This window comes from Moschus berezovskii, chromosome 18 (genome assembly GCF_049115385.1).
Source record: "Moschus berezovskii isolate FMDL1 chromosome 18, NW_MosBer_1.0, whole genome shotgun sequence".
NCBI classification, from domain to species: Eukaryota; Metazoa; Chordata; class Mammalia; order Artiodactyla; family Moschidae; genus Moschus; species Moschus berezovskii.
This window is the reverse complement of record NC_142477.1, coordinates 60,659,500-60,681,290: the sequence shown is the minus strand read 5'-3', so window position 1 is coordinate 60,681,290 and position 21,791 is coordinate 60,659,500. Positions and strand designations below refer to the sequence as shown.

The 21,791-nt window shown below is 38.2% G+C and overlaps 1 protein-coding gene across 4 annotated transcripts in view; it reads right to left on the bottom strand.

Annotated features, from left to right (window-relative positions):
- IPO11 (importin 11) overlaps positions 1-21,791 on the bottom strand; it is a 203,585-nt gene that overhangs the window by 154,752 nt on the left and 27,042 nt on the right. For all 4 annotated transcript variants that reach the window (XR_016035238.1, XM_088827722.1, XM_055422006.2 and 1 more), the window contains exons 3-6: positions 16,403-16,503; positions 7,923-7,995; positions 6,046-6,249; positions 424-556 (exon numbers count right to left, since the gene is read on the bottom strand). Coding sequence is in view for 3 of the 4 variants with exons in the window: in XM_088827722.1 (XP_088683848.1) it covers positions 424-556; positions 6,046-6,249; positions 7,923-7,995; positions 16,403-16,503 (511 nt within the window). In the remaining variant the exon portion in view is untranslated. The remainder of the gene's footprint in view (positions 1-423; positions 557-6,045; positions 6,250-7,922; positions 7,996-16,402; positions 16,504-21,791) is intronic.

Sequence of the window (21,791 nt, the reverse complement as noted above, 5' to 3'; positions counted from 1 at the left end):
GCAGTATCTAAAATCTAAGTACAAACAAGAAAGATGAGTTCTCAGGGAAGAAAGCTGGGAGACAGAGCTCAACTAACCCTGAGGACAGAAGTTTAGGAAAGTTGGCATGAATGGCAGTAGCCCAGAATGAGAAATGAAGCAAAAAATAAGTGCGAGTGTTTGAAAGTTATGTATTCAGAACAGTGGCCAGTAATGTGAGTGTAACTTTAACCGTTTGAACTATGTGTACTCTCATGGATTAGACAAAGTAGAAGAGCTACTCTTACAAAAGAAAAACACAAGAGTCCTTGTCTCTGAGGGAAATATTAACCCTTTATTCTTCTACTAGTGCAACTGGAAACAGAAAATCCATAGAAAGGAACTGTTTGGCCACTATTCTGAGGTATGCTGTTTCAAAAATAAACATGTCAAGCTTAATAGTACCTTTCAAGGATAGTAGAGTTCGTTCAAGTGAACTTAGAACTGCAGCTTCATTGCCAGAAGAAACTTGTTGAAGGAATGTGTCTGTGTGGTGATTCCACAGAGAGCAGGCAAAACTATAAATTCCAGAAGCTAACTGCAAAGATATCAACAAATTTGTTCACAATATTATTATAGATTCCACTAATCATTAGACCTACATAGTAATACATTTTCAATGAAATTCAAAAGTCAAGAATCACTTATAGCAACACATCTAACTTTTTTAGTCACAATGCCCAGCAGTAAGTAGTTTACACTTGCTGCCATTATAAACAGACATACACACACACGCCACCCCCCACAAATATTATTAGTTTCTTGAAATATTACTTAGCCTAATGTCTGCACTGCAGTTTGATATTTCCAATCTTTACTCTTATTTTTTCCACTGTTATTAACAGTTGTAACACTTGGCTTTAAAAACACTTGACTTATGGACTATCACTGAGTTTACCACATAAATCAATATACTAAGAAATACAAAGGAGTTAAATTTCTGCGTTCTGCCATTCTACCCACCTGGTTTGGAGCATTTAAAGCCAAGAACACATTAATATGTACCAGTATTTAAAATCCTGACCCAAAATGAGAACCATACTCCAGTGGTATTATCAAGTTTTTTCCAGAAAGTCTAAGAGCAATCCACCGCAGCCTACATGGCCATTTGCTTTAATTAAAATTCAGTGAAAGTGCATCTGACTAGTGATCATTAGCACACTTCAGAATGATTTTTTTTCTTATTTGAGATATGTCATTTCAACTAATGAAACTATTTATAATAAGATCAGGCATCAGAAACCAGTCAGAAATGCAATCCTGTAAATATGACATTTCTATGATGAAGTCAAATTTCACTTCTATTATTTTAATGCAGTAATTTTAAAGGCCTAGGCTTCCAGATACAGAGAAACACCTTCACAGTTTGAAACACATATCAACACAGCTTAAACCTCAGCTAATGAATACGGGCAGAACATCCTGTAACTCTCCTGGAACACAAGAGGATGAGAGGCTTATAAGCAACTGCTGGAACACCATCTCCTGCTCACCCCACTATCTCCTCTGTTAGACAGTTTCTCATGGCTTCCTGGGTCCTGATAAGGTATAACGTATCCTATCCCACCCCTAGACTCTCCCCCAGAACAGAACTGCAGATATAAAACCACTTAGTTACAGTCTAGAATCGGCTTCTCAGCAAAGCGGCATCCCACAGCTTGAACTGGAGTCATCATCCAACCCCTATTGCTTTGGTCACTGTTTTTAGTGTGAAGGCACAAAGCATTTGTAACAGAAATCAAGAAAGAAACAGCAGTATGAAAAAACTTTAATATTTCTCCTTTGTTTCACGTTCCAGTTCTGGAGCTAAGCACCTACTTTAAGCATTAGTCAGCTGTTAAGTCCCAATTCCTAATCTTTTTAGCTAGTCTACAAAAGGGCACTGCACAAAGAGGGATGATTAGAATGAAGAAGCAATATAGCACTATGCTCTCAGCCCAAGGGTGAAAGGAGGTGGAAAGACAAAGAAGGAAGAAACCACAAGAATTTGGGAAGGAATACTATTAACTATCTTGTAAACACAAGTCTTTCACAGGCTTCTATCTGCTCCAGAAAATACAAACTGATATATGCTCACAGAAGGCTTATCTGGAAAAGAGAAAATAATAGAGGACAAGTAGAAGGGATTAAAATATTTCTACATTTTCTTCAAGAAAATACAGAGGGGTAGGGAATATTCAGTTAGACAATAAAAAAAATAAGCTAATAAAACATTTTAGGTGTTGGTTCATGAAAATCCCAAATACTTGCATTTTTCTTTTTCTAAACCAGAAGAAACAGTGCCACCCACTGACTGCTTAGTAGCTTCTTAAGTCTGTGAGAAACACACAGACTTGATTCCTTGAGTATCAAAAACAAAACAATATGGCCAATTTTATTTTAGTATTTTAGATATTCTTAAAATTTTTAGCTTCAGGACCAATTTTCCCCTAAAAAGAGTGAGCACCAAAAAATATTTAAATCAAAGTCTTGTAATTCATCACTAATAGTGGGGCAATAAAAATTATCCACAAACTGGAGCTCTCAAAACTTGCTTAACCTAACTCTACTCAACAAGATAATTAACAACATGTCAATGATACATGTGCGCGCACACACACACAAAAAGAATGAATACTATTCTAACTTTAAAGACACTCAAGAAACATGACCAAATGTGATGTACCAACCATATTCATTTTTCTGGCTCAAACACACCGCTTGTAATAATGTATTTAAGAACAATGTAGAAAATTGGCTACAAATATTTAACCATATTATATCATCTCAACAGGACGAGATGGTTGGGTGGCATCACTGACTCAATGGACGTGAGTTTGAGCAAGCTCTGGGAGATGGTGAGGGACAGGGAAGCCTGGTGTGCTGCAGTCCATGGGGTCACAGAGTTGGACACAACTGAGCAACTGAACAACATTAAATCATATTAAATTACTATTTTTATGTGTGATATATGATAAAAGTTAAATGATTATGTATGCTAAGGTAACCAGATTAGGCCCAAGATAAAGTCACTCATGCTAAGTCCCAAGAGCAAACCAAAACTTAGAACTAGGTTCTGGGCTCAGTGCTCCCAGAAAAGGCAGGTCTAGGTTAACCAATCAGTGCCTGCCTACTCAACACAAATTACCTGACCCAGCTCTAAGATTCCTCAAGACCTCTAAACCTAGTAACAGCCATAAGGCTGTCCTTAGTTACTGATGCCTAGACAATGCTCTCAGGTATACAGAGTATGAACTCAATGTGAGGGAGGAGGAGGTGAAAACACCCTCCTCTCTATTTGTGATCCTACCTGTGCTCACAGCTGCAGTTCAGGCATCCAATAGAGTGACTATCGCTGCTGCTGCTGTTAAGTTGCTTCAGTAGTGTCCGACTCTGTGTGACCCCATAGACGGGAGCCCACCAGGCTCCTCCATCCCTGGGATTCTCCAGGCAAGAACACTGGAGTGGGTTGCCATTGCCTTCTCCAATAGAGTGACTCACATATTTGTCAGATGGATACAGAGATGGGTAAAAAACAAAGTATAACTCAGCAGTGCTTTAAGAGTCCCCATTCCTAGGACCCAGACAAGAGTCCTTGTGAATCAAACAGAAAGGATAAACACCATACTATACTCAAAATCTCCTGTTCTGTTTAGTGCATACCTCTTTTCTTTTTGATCAAGCTAGTCATCTTGAGTCTTTCCTCGAATAAAGCTTCCACCAAAAGTTTCCTCTTTCCCTCATATTTATATAAGCCTAGACTTGAGAGTCCCTTGGACTGCAAGGAGATCCAACCAGTCCATTCTAAAGGAGATCAATCCTGGGTGTTCACTGGAAGGACTGATGCTAAAGTTGAAGCTCCAATACTTTGGCCACCTCATGAGACGAGTTGATTCACTGGAAAAGAGTCTGATGCTAGGAGGGATTGGGGGCGGGAGGAGAAGGGGACGACAGAGAATGAGATGGCTGGATGGCATCACCGACTCGATGGACATGAGTTTGAGTGAACTCCGGGAGTTGGTGATGGACAGGGAGGCCTGGTGTGCTGTGATTCATGGGGTTGCAGAGAGTCGGACACGACTGAGCGACTGAACCGAACTGAACTGAGACAAAGACACACACACACACTCTCTCTCTTTCTGTCTCTCTCTCTCTCAAATCCCCACACAGGTTCATAGCAGAAATGACTCTGTGGATCACAGGAGTCAATCTTTAAACAATGTGTTTAAAAGGCAATCTGAAATTAGGCAAAGCAAGAGACAAGACCTAGAAACAGCATTTAGAATCACCCAAAACTGAAAATGATGAATTTAACCTACTTGATGATTTGCTTATAAACACACATTTATGTTTTAAATAAATTTCACTATTCTGTAAATTTACCGAAGGTTTGAGCTATACAGTATAAGTGCTTTTTGAAGTTCTATACCATACCACTTTGAAATCTAGAATGTATCTAAGAACAAATCTCTTCCTCTACTGTTTATTCATTTAACAGGTATTGGGCACCATTCACTCATGTGCATTCTTCTGGGCTAGACAGTAGGACTATAATAATAACTGTAACAATAAGAACTACAGTACTCCCTCATAAAATTCAGTGTGGTGGATCTCAGAAAGGGTGAATCAACAAATAAAATTTAATTATAATGCAATGTACAATGCAATAAATACTATGCTGGATGTAAGTACAAGATGTTAGGTTGACCTATATTTCATTCTATATGGAGAGGAAAGAGCCTCACACTACAAGAAAACCAAGCAAGAAAGTTGAAGTGGACAGGAAGCTAACCCAAAGAAGCTATACAAAATAAGGCTAATTTAGATATACCTTGTAGAGACAGAGTAGGCTAAATACACATTATATCTGAAAACCAAGGCAATACATTAGGAGAGTACAACTTGAGAAAGCCAAACCAAGAAGTAAGACTTCTATAGAAGGGGACCCTTCAATAAAGAGTAATTGTAACTCAGAATCTTAACACATTAAAACTTCTATATAAAAGTGAAGGGGACTAAGATGGGAGTAAAAGTGAGAAAAGTCAACAAGAAATTCACAAAAAGACTTGAGAAGATAAAATGTCCATTTCTTTAGTCCTTGTTAGATATCAAGTAAAAGTGACAAGGATTTAAAATGCAACCTTTAACAAGAAGAATTTCTCTTACACATGGTATCCTCAGATAAACAGAAAATTACCTATTTACACCTACTGGGTTAAAAGTAAAGAGGATATAATATGGTTCTGGTTTAACCTTTGGTGTCTTAAGAATCACCTGGGGAACTTATTAAAAATCCAAATTCCTAAGCCATATCCTCAAAGTGAGGATTCCAAAGGTAAACAAGAACACTGTTAAAAGTACTTGGAGGGAATTCCTGTTGGTCCAGTGGTTAGGACTCCATGCTCTCACTGCCAAGGGCCCACGTTCAATCCCTGGGTAAGAAACTAAAATCCCACAAGCCACAGTGTGGCCAAAAACAAAGCCTGGAGACTCCCATTGTTATCTGGTACAGTTTAAAATGTTCTGCTGAAAGCTATGAAAATCGCTGCTCTGGTAGTTCAAAACAATGAAATACAAAAGCACCAGAGCAACCTGAAGGAAAGAAAGATTTTTCAAGGAACAGGACGAAAACACCGACAGACATCACGAGCTGTGTCAGACTGCTTCCTATAGCCACCAATTACCCAGGTTTGTCAATTTTAACTTCCTAAATCTCACCTCTGTATGCTCCTAAATGTTCTCTTTATCACTTCTTCATTTGAGAGCTTTATCATTGCATCTGAACACGACTTCAGTAGCCTCAAACCAGTCTTTCTGCCTTCAGACTGTTCTCCACCAATTAATCCCCCTCATTGGCAACTAAGTGACCTTACTGGTCATATCACAATCCAGCTTAAAACCTTTCAGATGTTACCTATTATTATGACCCTTCTGAGGTCAATTAGAAAGAATTAATAATCCATCAGTAAGATATCTAGAGGTAACATTACATTTTAATACAAGTAGCACAGTTTTCATTATCAAATCTAATTCCATTAAATCACTTACATCATAAAACAGTTTTCTATCAGCAGCCAGTCGTTTAGACGCCAGAGTCTTGGTAACATGATAGAAGGTAAGTAATGCTCTGTGTTGTCGAAGATCATCTTGGACTTTCACAGATTCTATAAGAGTGGGAATCAGTTCAGGCCACTGTCGAGGACAATCCAATCGAGCAACTTTTGCAATCAGCACTGCAATCTGAGTTGCAATCTAAAGGAAAAAAAAAATCACTTTCAGAAATAAACATGAAATTAAAGCAATAGGTAAGGAATATGTTCACAGCTGAAGATTACCTTTTTAGTTAACCATACATTTAACAAAAATAAGATTTCACCAAACAAATGTTTAAGACAATAGCTCTCAACGTGTGGTCTACGGAACCCTGGGGGGGCCTAGGATCTTTTCTGTGAGGTCTATCCTTTCCCAATAATATACCATTGTGGAGCTAGATTTTCATCATATAACTTCTAAAATAACATCACAACTTAGTAAATACTAGATATATTTGAAATTCTAGACATTTTTTTAAGTAGCCAGACAGTAAAAAGATATGCAAAAATACAGAACAATGTTACTCTCTTCATTTGAGGAAATAGCTACCGTTCACTTTTAAAAATTCAATCCATATTAATAAACAATATATTTTAGGTTTATCAATTTTAATTTCTAATACAATAAACATCAACATATATAACTCTTCCATGTTTTACTTCAGCAGTATAAGGACGTTCTAAGGATGTAAACTTTGAGAACCACTGATCTAAAAGTAGAAATGAATATCAGTATTACGTATTCACATAATGATATTTGTTCAGATCAGAGTTTCACAAATACTGGTTGACAGAACACCTAAGCAATGGTTTACCCCTCAATCACCCAAGCCCCTCCCTGACAACCACCTCCTTCCCCACAGAGAGTAACTCTGTTCCTCTCCAACTTCCATCAAATCTCCTTAGCTGAGAAACTGCAAAAAAAAAAAAAGAACTCAGATCATATAAGTAGGTTTAGATAAAACTACATTGGATACACCTCCTAATACAGTGTGCTTTAATAGTCAAATTAAAAGAATCAAATGTAAGAAATAGTAACTTGGAAAATATAATTTTTGTATCATAAGCAAACTTATTTTATTCTTAAAAGAAATATCTCACTAAAAGGGAAAGAAAAAAGAAAACTATATAACCCACTATCTATCCCCCACAGAGTAGTAAGAAGTGAAAATGTGATGAAGGAAACAGACAAAAATCACAAGTCTGGGCTTTCCTGGTGGTCTAGTGGTGGGGAATCTGCCTGCTAATGCAGGGGAAATGGGTTCAATTCCCAGCCCGGGAAGATCCCACATGCTTCAGAGCAACTAAGTCCATGCGCCACAAATACTGAGCCAGTGGTCTAGAGTTCACAAGCCACAACTACTGAGTCCTGCATGCCTAAAGCCCGGGCTCTGCAACAAGAGAAGCCACCTCATTGAGAAGCCTGAGCACTGCAAAGAAGACCTAGCATAGCCAAAAATAAAAAAACAAATCTTTAAAAAAATCAGAAGCCATCCTGTGTGTGTGTTGCGGGGGGAGGATTATTTCAATAATTAATATATAAAGAGATACCTTCAATATTGGCTCAAAAACTGAGAAGTTAAAAAATATACAAGTGTATCTTCAAATGATTCTGAGTTTTAAATCAATAAGAGCCAAATCTAATCAAAATTCTTCACGGCTAGAACTGGACCTCAAAATTTAAAAACCATCAGAGAAGTGTATATAAACATCACAAAGGAGCATTATTTAATAAAATTTTATTTTTAAAGCAAAGAACCAAAGTTAGTTTGGAAAAGAAGCAAAAAAACTGAGGGAAAGGAAAGAACAGTTGGCACTCATTTTCTCACTAACCTGGTTTATCGGTTCATTGAAGTTGGTGATTAGCCCTGCACGCAAGGTAGACTTCTCCTCCTCTGAGAGAGCACTGTAAAAAGACATGTTTATTATGCAAGAGAACGCTGCAAAATAATGAATGCAGGTAAGCATGACTGAGAATTTTAACAATAAAAAGTCTTTCAAACAATGTGTCCCTGATTGTTTGGGTAATTAAACAGAATTATTTCCATTACTTGTATACTGACACATCAGGTAATTCAAACTTCCTTCACAGCTGAATAAATAGGAAGCACAAAATAGTGCAAAAACTATTAGGAAATAAAGACAAATCTAGACGAAAGAACGTGATATTCTGATGTGTGCTTCTACTGATATAAAAACAGCTGCTGACCAAAACATTTAATGTCTGGCTTTAAAAAAAAAAACATATGAGTAAATGCTAGTCTTACACTGACTTCTTTACAGAATTCTATGTGGAAGAGAGGATCAGAAATAAGAGAATGTTTGGTATGGAAAACTTGTTAAATCAAGTAGTTTAAAATCTTTCAGGGACTTCCCTGATAGTCCAGTGATAAGGCTCTGTGCTCCCAAAGCAGGGAGCCTGAGTTTGATCCTTGGTGGAACTAAGACGCCAATCTGCAACTGAGTCCATGTGCTCTAGAGCCTGCAGTCAGCAACTAGAGAAGCCATGTCTTAAAAGGCTGAACATAAACTAACAATTTTGACTGCAAATGAGGAAGGCAACTAGACAGCAAAAGGACAGAGAAGGCAGATATCTACTATATAAGACTGTACATATTTTCAACTATATGAATGTTTCATTTTAAAATGAAAATTTAAACCCTTCATTTTAAGGTTTTCTATTCTGCCTATGATAAAAGTAGCTGGTATTGAATGACTCAGTCCCCAAAAATCAACTACAAAAGTTTCATACAATTCTTTTTAATGTTTTAAGACATCCGTTGAGTTGAAATGTGCCCCACAAACCACCAAAAGGTATGTTCAAGTTCTAACTCCAAATACCTATGAACGTGACCTTATTTGGAAGTAAGGGCTTTGCAGATGCAATCACGCTAAAATGAGGTCATACTGGATTAGAGCAGGCCCTAATCCAATGATTGGTGCCATTTATAGGAAGAGAAAGTTCTGAACAGAGACACAGAAGAGACACCTGAAAATAAGGCTATGTGACAATGAAGACCAAGGCTAGAGTTATATTTGAAGATGAATGGACCTCTCTTGGTAACTGATGGAAAAGTGGCACAAAATCAGTAATAATATAAAGGATTTGAATAACATAATTAACAAATTTGACCTGATAAATAAAACATTACAATCCACAACAACAAACATACATGCTTTACAAATGTATATAGAACATTTACCAACATACCATATTTTGGGATCATAAAATAAGACAGCATAGTCCAAAGAATGAAATCATTAACAGAAAACAAAGTTAGTCCCACATGTTTGGAAATTACATGATAGAACCCATGGGTCTAAAAGGAAATCAAAATTTTAAATATTTTTGACTAAGTGGTAATGAAAATACTACATATTGACGCTTATGAAACTGAACTAGTCACAATTATAAAAAAAGCCTTACTGCTTTAAATGCATATAGAAGAAAAACTGAAAATTACCTAAGTTTCTATTTAAATAAGCTAGAAAAAGAATAGTAAAATTAAATTCAAAAAAGTAATTTAAAGTATATTAAGCCCGATGAAGTACAATACCTAAAGCAATGATAGACAAATAGGCCAACAGGACAAAGTAGAGAAATCCAAAAACAGACCCCTACATGTAAAGTGCCTGATAGGTTATAAGGGAATCACTGAAATGCGATAGGGAAAAGACACGGTGCTGCCCTACTTCACATCTTTACCTTACACAGAAATGACAGACAGATCATACACCAAAATCTGAAAAGTAAAACAAAGCTTCTAGCATAAAAAATATTTTCATGACTTTGTGTTGAGTAAAAACTTTGTGAACAGATCCAAAAAGAAGGAATTACTTAAAAAGAAAGGTAGCTAAACTGAACTTAAAACTGAGTTTCATCAAAAGATACCAGTAAGAAAGTGAACGGCAAGTCACAAAACAGGAGAAGATAATTTCAATACGTATATTCAAAAAAGGACTTCTACCCAAATACATATATAAAGTCTCATAAATCAATAAGATAGTTTCATTGTTTTAATGTGCATGTGGTAGGTCCTTCACAAAAGAGGAGCTCCAAATGACTAATAAGTACCAGGCCAGTCAGTTTAGTCACTCGGTCCTGTCTGACTCTCTGCGACCCCATGGACTGCAGCACGCCAGGCCTCCCTGTCCATCACCAACTCCCGGAGCTTGCTCAAACTCATGTCCATTGAGTCAGTGATGCCATCCAACCATCTCATCCTCCATCATCCCCTTCTCCTCCTGCCTTCAATCTTTTCCAGCACCAGGGTCTTTTCCAAACAGTCAGTTCTTCACATCAGGTGGCCAAAGTATTTGAGCTTCAGCTTCAATATCAGTCCTTTCAGTGAATATTAAGGACTGATTTCCTTTAGGATTGACTGGTTTGATCTCCTTGGCAGTTCAAGGGGCTTTCAAGAGTCTTCTCCAACACCATAGTTCGAAAGCATCAATTCTTTGGTGCTCAGCTTTCCTTATAGTACAATTCTCACACCTATACATGACTACTGGAAAAACCATAGCTTTGACTAGACAGACCTTTGTCAGCAAAGTAACGTCTCTGCTTTTTATAATGCTATCTTGGTTTGTTGTAGCTTTTTCTTCAAAGGAGCAAGCGTCTTTTAATTTCATGGCTGCACTCACCATCTGCAGTGATTTTGGAGCCCAAGAAAATAAAGTCTGTCACTGTTTCCATTGTTTCCTCATCCATTTGCCATGAAGTGATGGGACCAGATGCCATGATCTTTGTTTTTTGAATGTTGAGTTTTAAGCTAGCTTTTTCACTCTCCTTTTCACTTTAAAAAAGCTCTTTAGTTCCTCTCTGCTTTCTGCCATAAGGGTGGTGTCATCTGCATATCTGAGGTTATTGATATTTCTCCCGGCAATCTGGATTCCAGCTTGTGCTTCATCCAATCCAGCACTTCGCATGATGTACTCTGCATATAAGTTAAATAAGCAGGGTGACAATATACAGTCTTGACATACTCCTTTCCCAATTTAGAACCAGTCCACTGTTCCATGTCCAGTTCTAACTGTTGCTTCTCAACCTGCATATACATTTCTCAGGAGGCAGGTAAGGTGGTCTGGTATTCCCATCTCTTTAAGAATTTTCCAGTTTGTTGTGATCCACAGAGTCAAATTTGGCGCAGTCAATAAAGCAAAAGTAGATGTTTTTCTGGAACTCTCTTGAGACTAGTAAGTATATGAAAAAAGTACTCACCATCTATCAGGAAAATGCAAAAATTTCCAAGCATACCAGCATGACTAAAATGAAACAAACCAGACCAACTATGGCGAGAATGTGGAGCAAATGTCAACACTCATGCTACATGAGTAGTGGAAGGGCAAACTGGTAAAAAATAGCTTATAAAACTAACTGACAGTATCTACGAAAGTTGAAAGCAAGAGAGCTCAAGATAAATATCTACTTCTGCTTCATTGAATATGCTAAAGCCTTTGACTGTGTGGATCATAACAAATTGTGGAAAATTCTTAAAGAGATGGGAATACCAGATGAGTGTACATGTCTTCTGAGAAATCTGTATGCAGTTCAAGAAGCAACAGTTAGAACTGGACATGGAACAATGGACTCGTTCAAAACTGGGAAAAGGAGTACATCACAGCTGTATATTGTCACCCTGCTTATTTAACTTAAATTCTGAGTACACCATGCAAAACGCCAGGCTGGATGAATCACAAGTTGGAATCAAGATTGCTTGGGGAAAACTCAATAATCTCAGATATGCAGACGATACCACTGCAAATTAAGACATCTGCTTCTTGGAAGAAAAGCTATAACAAACCTAGACAGCATATTAAAAAGAAGAGACATTACTTTGCCAACAAAGATCTGTATAGTCAAAGCTATGGTTTTCCCAGAAGATGTGTGTGGATGTACAAGCTGCACCACAAAGAAGGCTGAGCACCGAAGAATTGATGTTTTTGAATGATGGTGCTGGAAAAGACTCTTGAGAGTCCCTTGGACTGCAAGGAGACCAAACCAGTCAATCCTAAAGGAAATCAACCCTGAATATTCATTGGAAGGACTAACGCTGATGCTGAAGCTCCAATACTGTGGTCACCTAATGCAAAAAGCCAACTCATTGAAAAAGTCCCTGATGCTGAGAAAGACTGAAGGCAGGAGAAGAGGGCTACAGAAGACAAGATGGTTGGCCGGCATCACTGGCTCAATGGACATGAATGTGAGCAAATTCCAGGAAATAATGGAGGAGCCTGGTGTGCTACAGTCCATGGGGTCACAAATAGTCAGACATGACTTGGACTGAACAAAAACAACCAAAATGGAACATACACCTGATCATCGTAAATAACAGTAAAATTCAACCTTATATGCAACAAGACACGTAAAAGACTTTTCAAAGAAGCATTACTTTTGACAGTCAAAAACCACAAACAACCTTCATACCCATCAACAACAGAATGGACAGATAATGGTAGTACATTCCTAAAATGGGATGCTGTACCTCTACATAAAAGAGCCAATTACTGCCACTGGCAACTACATGGACAAATCTCATAATTATAATACCGGAAACAAGTCAGACACAAAAGAGAACATACTATGACTTCCACTTGTATCGAGTTAAGAAACAGGTAAAAGCTAGTCTAGGGTGGGAAACGGCAGACCTTTGAGGAGGGTGCATAGGGGACTGCGAAGGGGCAAAAGGGAAGTTCCCGAGGAGCTAGTTCTACCCAGTTCTAAGTGGCAGTTACACCGCTGTGTTACATTACAAACATTCAAGGTGTGACCTTCATGTGTGCACTTTTTAAGCCCATTTTTATTACACTTCAATAAAAGTGTTTTTAATCTTAACAGTGACTTCCCTAAGATGAGTAAACAAATGAGAAAACAAAGATTAAAATAAACATGGGGGGGAGATGTGGAACAGGTAACGGGAGTTAAAAAAAAAAGAAACTTCCAGTTATAATGTAAAATAAGTCATGGGGATATAATGGACAGCTTGGCAACTACAGTTAATAACACTGCACTGCGTATTTGAAAGTTGCTAAAAGAGTAAATCTTAAAATTCATCACAAGAAAAAAAAAAAAAAAAAACTCTCTATGTGTGGTGACTTCCTGATGGCTCAGCAGATAAAGAATCTGCCTGCAATGCAGAAGACATAGGCTCCATTTCTGGGTCAGGAAGATCCCCTAGAGAAGAAAATGGCAACCCACTCCAGTACTCTTGCCTGGGAAATCCCACGGACAGAGGAGGCTTGTGAGCGACAGTCCAGAGTCTGACAAAACTGACCCAAGAGCACAGCAGCACATGAATGGAGACAGAAGTAAACTACTTATGGTGGTGATCATTCCACAGTACAGACACATTTTGAATCATTACATAATATATTGGAAACTCATATGTTATATGTCAATTGAACCTCAATTTAAAATAATAAATACCTAGGCAAAAGGAGTCAAAGTCCAATGCAAGTCTATGCTTTTCCATTAAAAATCATTTGGGCTCCAAAATCACTGCAGATGCTGATTGCAGCCATGAAATTAAAAGACGCTTGCTCCTTGGAAGGAAAGTTATGACCAACCTTGATAGTATATTAAAAAGCAGAGACATTACTTTGCCAACCAAGGTCCGTCTAGTCAAGGCAATGGTTTTTCCCGTGGTCATGTATGGATGTGAGAGTTGGACTGTGAAGAAAGCTGATCGCCGAAGAATCGATGCTTTTGAACTGTGGTGTTGGAGAAGACTCTTGAGAGTCCCTTATACTGCAAGGAGATCCAACCAGTCCATTCTAAAGGAGATCAATCCTGGATGTTCATTGGAGGGACTGATGCTAAAGCTGAAACTCCAATACTTTGGCCACCTCATGAGACGAGTTGACTCACTGGAAAAGACTCTGATGCTGGGAAAGGTTGGGGGCGGGAGGAGAAGGGGACGACGGAGAATGAGATGGCTGGATGGCATCACCGACTCTGTGGACATGAGTTTGAGTGTACTCCGGGAGTTGGTGATGGACAGGGAGGCCTGGCGTGCTGTGATTCATGGGGTCGCGGAGAGTCGGACACGACTGAGCGACTGAACTGAACTGAACTGAACTAATCTTTTTATAATTCTGCTGAACTTTCCAATTTTAATAGCTTCCTTCTGTCAATCAAATCCCTGAAACAATGCTTTTTCTTAAAGTGTTTTGATTCAAGTTGAAATTCAAGTTTTCTTCTATGCCAAGAAGGCAGGTTCAACAGTTTTCACGGTTCTCATAATTTAAATTCAGAGTATAATATAACGATTAGTTACCAAAGCAGAGAAGAGACCATGTAAACAAATATATACACCTGTTAAAGAAAACAAGCCCTTAACCTGAGAAATCTCATGACTTCAGCAATTTTCCAATAATAGTTAGCATGTGTATCCTAACTTTGTGCATGTTTTCATTAGATGAATTCAGACTGTATTCCAACCAGAAACTGGATAGTATATAATTAATTAGGACCCAGTAAAAGTTGCATTTTATGTAGTAATGATAAAGCTAAGTGTCTTAAGTTCAAATATGAGTTCAATAACAAATCTCTGCTCCCTTGTTTTACATTTTTACCATCTTTTCTGCCTAAGTACATTTATCTCCCTTCCAGTTTGGATCTCAATATTACCACTAAAGAGACAGCTTGGGGTTTAACTCCCTAATTAAAATTTAAACTAAATTCCAGTTTCTAATTCTTTACACAAAAGTACAATCTGAAATATTTAATCATAATTTACTCTCCCATCCAAGACAATCATTTATTCTTCATATAACTTGTAAAACAAAATTAATTTTAGGAGACACATAAAATTTAATTGGACACAGCAAAAGAAACATGTCTTGCTGCACTGTTTCCTACAAGTCAACAAAATACACTTTCTCATCACTAAATATCCCATTTTTCTCAAAATTATGAATTAATTTTTAAATAAGAGAAAGATTTGATTATTATTATAGCATCATAACTGTAGCCTTAAAAATTCTAGTTACTTCCAGTATTATCCAAGACCATATTTTACAGCCCACTTTGAGGCACTCTTTTTAAAAAGGGGCTATGAACATAAAAACTATAGAGCTGCAGTACCATCTACTGGAGAATAAAGACTATGTTACTTCTTTGGCTAAGTTTTCTATTTTTTTAATTGGCGGATAATTGCTTTACAATATTGTTGTGGTCTCTGCTGTAAATCAATGAGAATCAGTCATAATTTTATATATATCCTCCTCCTCTTGGGGCTTCCCCAGTAGCTCAGCAGAGAAGAATCCACCTGCAATGCAGGAGATGCAGGTTCAATCCCTGGGTCAGGGAAGATCCCCTGGAGAAGAAAATAGCAACCCATTCCTGCCTGGGAAACCCCATGGAAAGAGGAGCCTTGCAGGCTACAGCCCATGGGATCATAAAGAGTCAGACATGACTTAGTGACTGCTGCTGCTGCTAAGTCGCTTCAGTCATGTCTGACTCTGTGCGACCCCATAGATGGCAGCCCACTAGGCTCACCCATCCATGGGCTTCTCCAGGCAAGAACACCAGAGTGGGTTGCCATTTCCTTCTCCACTAAACAACAACAAACTCCCTCTTGAGCCTCTTTCCCCAAACCAAAGTTTACTATTTTCTATCAAATTCCTGTCCTGTCTATACTGTCTTTCCATCAATCATATAACATGCAATTAACTATTAATTGAACTATTAAGTGAAAATAAATTTTTTCACTTAACCACCTACCAAGTAGTTACAATTGAAATTGATGATATTACAAATGAGTACTACTCAATTCCTACCACAGAGGCAATTATGCATAAAACTAGACAATTAACATCAGCTGACTCAGAGATGACGGAAGTTCCTTCTCAATGACAGTTTCCAGAATTCTAGACTTGTACTTATCTTAAAATAAAAAGGTGGGAGGCATTTTTTCAAACATGCTTCAGCATTTATTTTGTGCCCATAAAATTAAAGATCCTTGAAAACAGAAGGCCAACAAGAAGTCCACATATCCTATGCCCAAAGTAGGGGAAAAACTCACAGAGAACAGCAGTAAGACAACTAGTGATCTGTAATTAACCAGGTAGAACACATTTCTTCTTCAGTCATTAACACACCCTTTTTTCTTTTAAATATCAAACAAATCACAAATGTGCCTAGCTAAGGAAGCATATAAATCTCTGTATTGATCCCATTTTAGTATATGTGCTACTGAAGAAACCACAAATGAATTCTTCTATATACAGAGTAAAGATTAACGGATGACAGTCTTAGACCTCCTTGAATGTGAAAAGGATGAGATTGAGACGGGAAAAGAGATGGAACTTACTGAGGTGCTACACGTCTCCAGTAGCGATCAATTCCATTTTTAAAATACAACACAGCAAGCCACCTTACATTTATATCCAGAGTGTGGTTTGTGAAAATATTCTGTAAATAAAAAACAAAGCATCAGAATGAACATGTAATAAGTTAAATGTATAGTTAATATATCACAATAAAGTACAGATGGATTTTTCACACACAGAAATACACATATCGTATAATATAGCTTATGTGTGCGAGCTCAGTCATGTCCAACTCTTTGCAACTCTATGGACTACAGCCCACCAGGCTCCTCTGTCCATGGAATTTTCCAGGCAAGAATGCTGGAGTGGGTTGCCATTTCCTTCTCCATGATACAGCTTATATGTAGAATCTAACAAAAGGTATAAATAAACTTATTTACAAAAGTGGAGTCACAGATGTAGAAAACAAACTTATGGTTACCAGGGGAAGGATAAATTGGGAGGCTGGGACTGTATATACACACGACTATACATAAAATAGACAGTAAGAACCTACCGTATAGCACACCAAACTCTACCCAATATTCTGTAATGGCCTATATGAAAAAAGACTATTAAAAAAAAAGACTGGATATATGTACATGAATAACATTCACTTTGCTGTACTGAAACTATCACAACACTGTAAATCAACGATGCTACTGTTGTTTGTTGTTTAGTCACTAAGTCATCGCCATTTCCTACTCCAGGGGATCTTCCCGACCCAGGGATAGAACCCTTGTCTCTTACATCTCCTGCACTGGCAGATGGATTCTTTACCACTGCACCACCATCAACTATACTGCAATAAAAATTTTTAAGAAAAATTTAAGTATGGATAGATTTGTAATTAAATTCTTCACTTAAATTTTTACACATATATTGTTATTTTCTAAGTATCTATAGCTCTACAATTCATGTAAGAAAACATATCTGCTTCAGTTCAGTTCAGTTGAGTCACTCAGTCGTGTCCGACTCTCCGCGACCCCATGAATCACAGCACGCCAGGCCTCCCTGTCCATCCCCAACTCCCGGAGTTCACTCAAATTCATGTCCATCGAGTCGGTGATGCCATCCAGCCATCTCATTCTCTGTCGTCCCCGTCTCCTCCAACCCCCAATCCCTCCTAGCATCAGACTCTTTTCCAGTGAGTCAACTCGTTGCATGAGGTGGCCAAAGTATTGGAGTTTCAGCTTAGGAGTATGTTAATTATGTAAGCTGAGTAATGGCTATGTACAGTCATTTCACTATTCTACTTTTTAAATTTTTCCTAATAAAAAATTAAACTTGAAACAACAAATCTAATTATACAGTAAAATCTACCCTCATGAAACTAAAATAAACACCTTTAGGACTTCCCTGGTGCGACAGTGGATAAGAATCTACCTGCCAATGCAGGAGACCTGGGTTTGATCCCTTATTCAGGAATATCCCATATCCACATACCACAGAGTAACTAAGCCCATGCACCAAAACTACTGAAGCCCATGTGCCCTACAGCCCTCAAGCCTGCATGCTGCAACTACTGAAATCCCATGTACACAGAGCAACAAGAAAAGCCGCTGCAATGAGAAGCCCCACAGCTGGAGAGTAGCCCCTGCTCTCCACAACCAGAGAAAGCCTTCGGGCAGCAACAAAGACCCAGCACAACCAAAAAATAATAATTTTTGTTAATTATATAAGTAAAATAAACAAAGGTAAATTTAGAAAGAAAAAGCAGACCCAACAGAATGAACTAAATAATTTCAAAGTAATTATCAAAGTAATTATGCTTACAAACAAGTTAGATAACAAAATAATTTTAAGTTTATTATAAAAGCAGAAGTGTTATGAATAATTTCACACCAAAGTTAACCATTACTCAAAAAATTTATACACTGTGTTAATCCAAATACAGGCAATTCCTGCCTTGCACCATCATGAGACAGTGTAAAAATGACTGTGCAAGCTAAACCATACAACATGACCTTGAAATCAAAATTACAACTGTTATGTGACCTTTAAAATTTATTAAAACTGTTACCAAAAATTTATAATAGTTATAAAGGTATATGAAATAAGAAGAGTAAAACTAATATTTACAGTGTAATTTAAAATATCACAAACAGTGAGAATTAAAGTGTATTTTATTGCTTTCTAGGAAAATTCCTGGCGGTCCAGTGCTTAGGACTCCATGCTTCCACTGCAGGGAGCATAGGTTTGACCCCTGGTTGGGAATTAAGACCCGGCATGCATAATAATAAAATTTTTAATGTTTTCAGAATAGTGGGTAGATGGGACAAATAGGGACTGCAGGGATATGTTAACTAAAACTGTACTACAATTCAGACCTAAAACAACTCAAAACCCTAGAACTGACCTCTTAAACACAACTTTGTGTGGGAAAACCTCAAAGTCAAAAATAACGATGCAGAAGTATGTCTTTCACTATATTAAAAAAATTTATATGTTAAGTATTAAAAATAGGTATGATACTATAATTCTATTTTTCAAAAATCATGTGCATACCAAAAAAAGTTAGAGACAGATGTGTAATGTCTATTTATTCCTTAAGACCTGTGACAACTGAGACAGAGTCCCTCTTTGGGTGTCCTTAGAAAAGAAAGCATAGGTTCTTTCACCACATTAATTGTAAGACTAATTAATTAATTGCATTAGGTCTTACCCTTTACATGCGTACCTTCCACACTAAACTGAGTTGTGTCTTATGAGTGGCATCCAGCACAGAGCCTGACAAAGCAGAAACTTCGTAAATATTTATTGAGCAAATGAGTTAATGAATGAAAGCAATGTGGGAATATTGTGAAGCTGGTAGATCTCAACCTAACTCAGCTATACCAAGGAACCAAGAAAAGTCAAGCTGCAGGTGTCAATACAAGTAAATATATATTAAATAAATATATTGAATAACCAGGTTGGAATACACACCTGAGATCAGGTACACAAATTTAGGAATCTCCAGACTAATCTGGATGGCTAAGGCTCAAACAGAACCAATGTACCAAAACAGTGAAAACAGGGAAAAAGAAATAACTTACAGTCAGCAGTTTTAAAATCTATTATTATCTATACTCCATCTAAAAGAAACTTTATTATCCCTCTAAGAAGAAAAGCAAACCTAATAAAAACAAACAGGTCCAGGCACTTAATATTTATAATTCATACATTACACAGAGAGTATCAAGCAAGTCTATTGGTTCTCCCAAAGTCAAGCAGTAACTAAAATAAGAATTCCAAAAGTCTTTTATATTTTGGTCTGAAAAAACACAAGGCTAACTACAAAGCATAGCAAGGAGAGATAAGAAAGCCTTCCTCAGTGATCAATGCAAAGAAATAGAGGAAAACAACAGAATAGGAAAAACAAGAGACCTCTTCAAGAAAATTAGAGATTCCAAGGGAACTTTTCATGCAAAGATGGGCTCGATAAAGGACAGAAATGGTATGGACCTAACAGAAGCAGAAGATATTAAGAAGAGGTGGCAGGAATACACAGAAGAACTGTACAAAGAAGATCTTCCCGACCAAGATAGTCACGATAATGTGATCACTGACCTAGAGCCAGACATCTTGGAATGTGAAGTCAAGTGGGCCTTAGAAAGCATCACTACGAACAAAGCTAGTGGAGGTGATGGAATTCCAGTTGAGCTATTTCAAGTCTTGAAAGATGATGCTGTGAAAGTGCTGCACTCAATATGCCAGCAGATTTGGAAAACTCAGCAGTGGCCACAGGACTGGAAGAGGTCAGTCTTCATTCCAATCCCAAAGAAAGGCAATGCCAAAGAATGCTCAAACTACCGCACAATTGCACTCATCTCACTCGCTAGTAAAGTCATGCTCAAAATTCTCCAAGCCAGGCTTCAGCAGTATGTAAACCGTGAACTCCCAGATGTTCAAGCAGGTTTTAGAAAAGGCAGAGGCACCAGAGATCAAATTGCCAACATCCGCTGGATCATGGAGAAAGCAAGAGAGTTCCAGAAAAACATCTATTTCTGCTTCATTGACTATGCCAAAGCCTTTGACTGTGTGGATCACAATAAACTGTGGAACATTCTGAAAGAGATGGGAATCCCAGACCACCTGACCTGCCTCTTGAGAAACCTGTATGCAGGTCAGGAAGCAACAGTTAGAACCGGTCATGGAACAACAGACTGGTTCCAAATAGGAAAAGGTGTACGTCAAGGTTGTATATTGTCACCTTGCTTATTTAACTTATATGCAGAGTACATCATGAGGAACGCTGGGCTGGAAGAAGCACAAGCTGGAATCAAGATTGCTGGGAGAAATATCAATAACCTCAGATATGCAGATGACACTACCCTTATGGCAGAAAGTGAAGAGGAACTCAAAAGCCTCTTGATGAAAGTGAAAGAGGAGAGTGAAAAGGTTGGCTTGAAGCTCAACATTCAGAAAACAAAGATCATGGCATCTGGTCCCATCACTTCATGGGAAATAGATGGAAAAACAATGGAAACAGTGTCAGACTTTGTTTTTTTGGGCTCCAAAATCACTGCAGATGCTGATTGCAGCCATGAAATTAAAAGACGCTTGCTCCTTGGCAGGAAAGTTATGACCAACCTTGATAGTATATTAAAAAGCAGAGACATTACTTTGCCGACCAAGGTCCGTCTAGTCAAGGCAATGGTTTTTCCCGTGGTCATGTATGGATGTGAGAGTTGGACTGTGAAGAAAGCTGATCGCCGAAGAATCGATGCTTTTGAACTGTGGTGTTGGAGAAGACTCTTGAGAGTCCCTTATACTGCAAGGAGATCCAACCAGTCCATTCTAAAGGAGATCAATCCTGGATGTTCATTGGAGGGACTGATGCTAAAGCTGAAACTCCAATACTTTGGCCACCTCATGCGACGAGTTGACTCACTGGAAAAGACTCTGATGCTGGGAAAGGTTGGGGGCGGGAGGAGAAGGGGACGACGGAGAATGAGATGGCTGGATGGCATCACCGACTCTGTGGACATGAGTTTGAGTGTACTCCGGGAGTTGGTGATGGACAGGGAGGCCTGGCGTGCTGTGATTCATGGGGTCGCGGAGAGTCGGACACAACTGAGCGACTGAACTGAACTGAACTGAACTACAAAGCATACTCATTTAAATAAGCATCCAGTTCAGTTCAGTTCAGTCGCTCAGTCACGTCTGACTCTTTGCGACCCCATGAATCACAGCACGCCAGGCCTCCCTGTCCATCACCAACTCCCGGAGTTCACTCAAACTCATGTCCATCGAGTTGGTGATGCCATCCTTCCATCTCATTCTCTGTCGTCCCTGTCTCCTCCCGCCCCTAATCCCTCCCAGCATCAGAGTCTTTTCCAGTGCATAAAGATACAAGATTTTCTAAAGATTTACATACTATGCCCCAAATTTACAAACACAATGCTG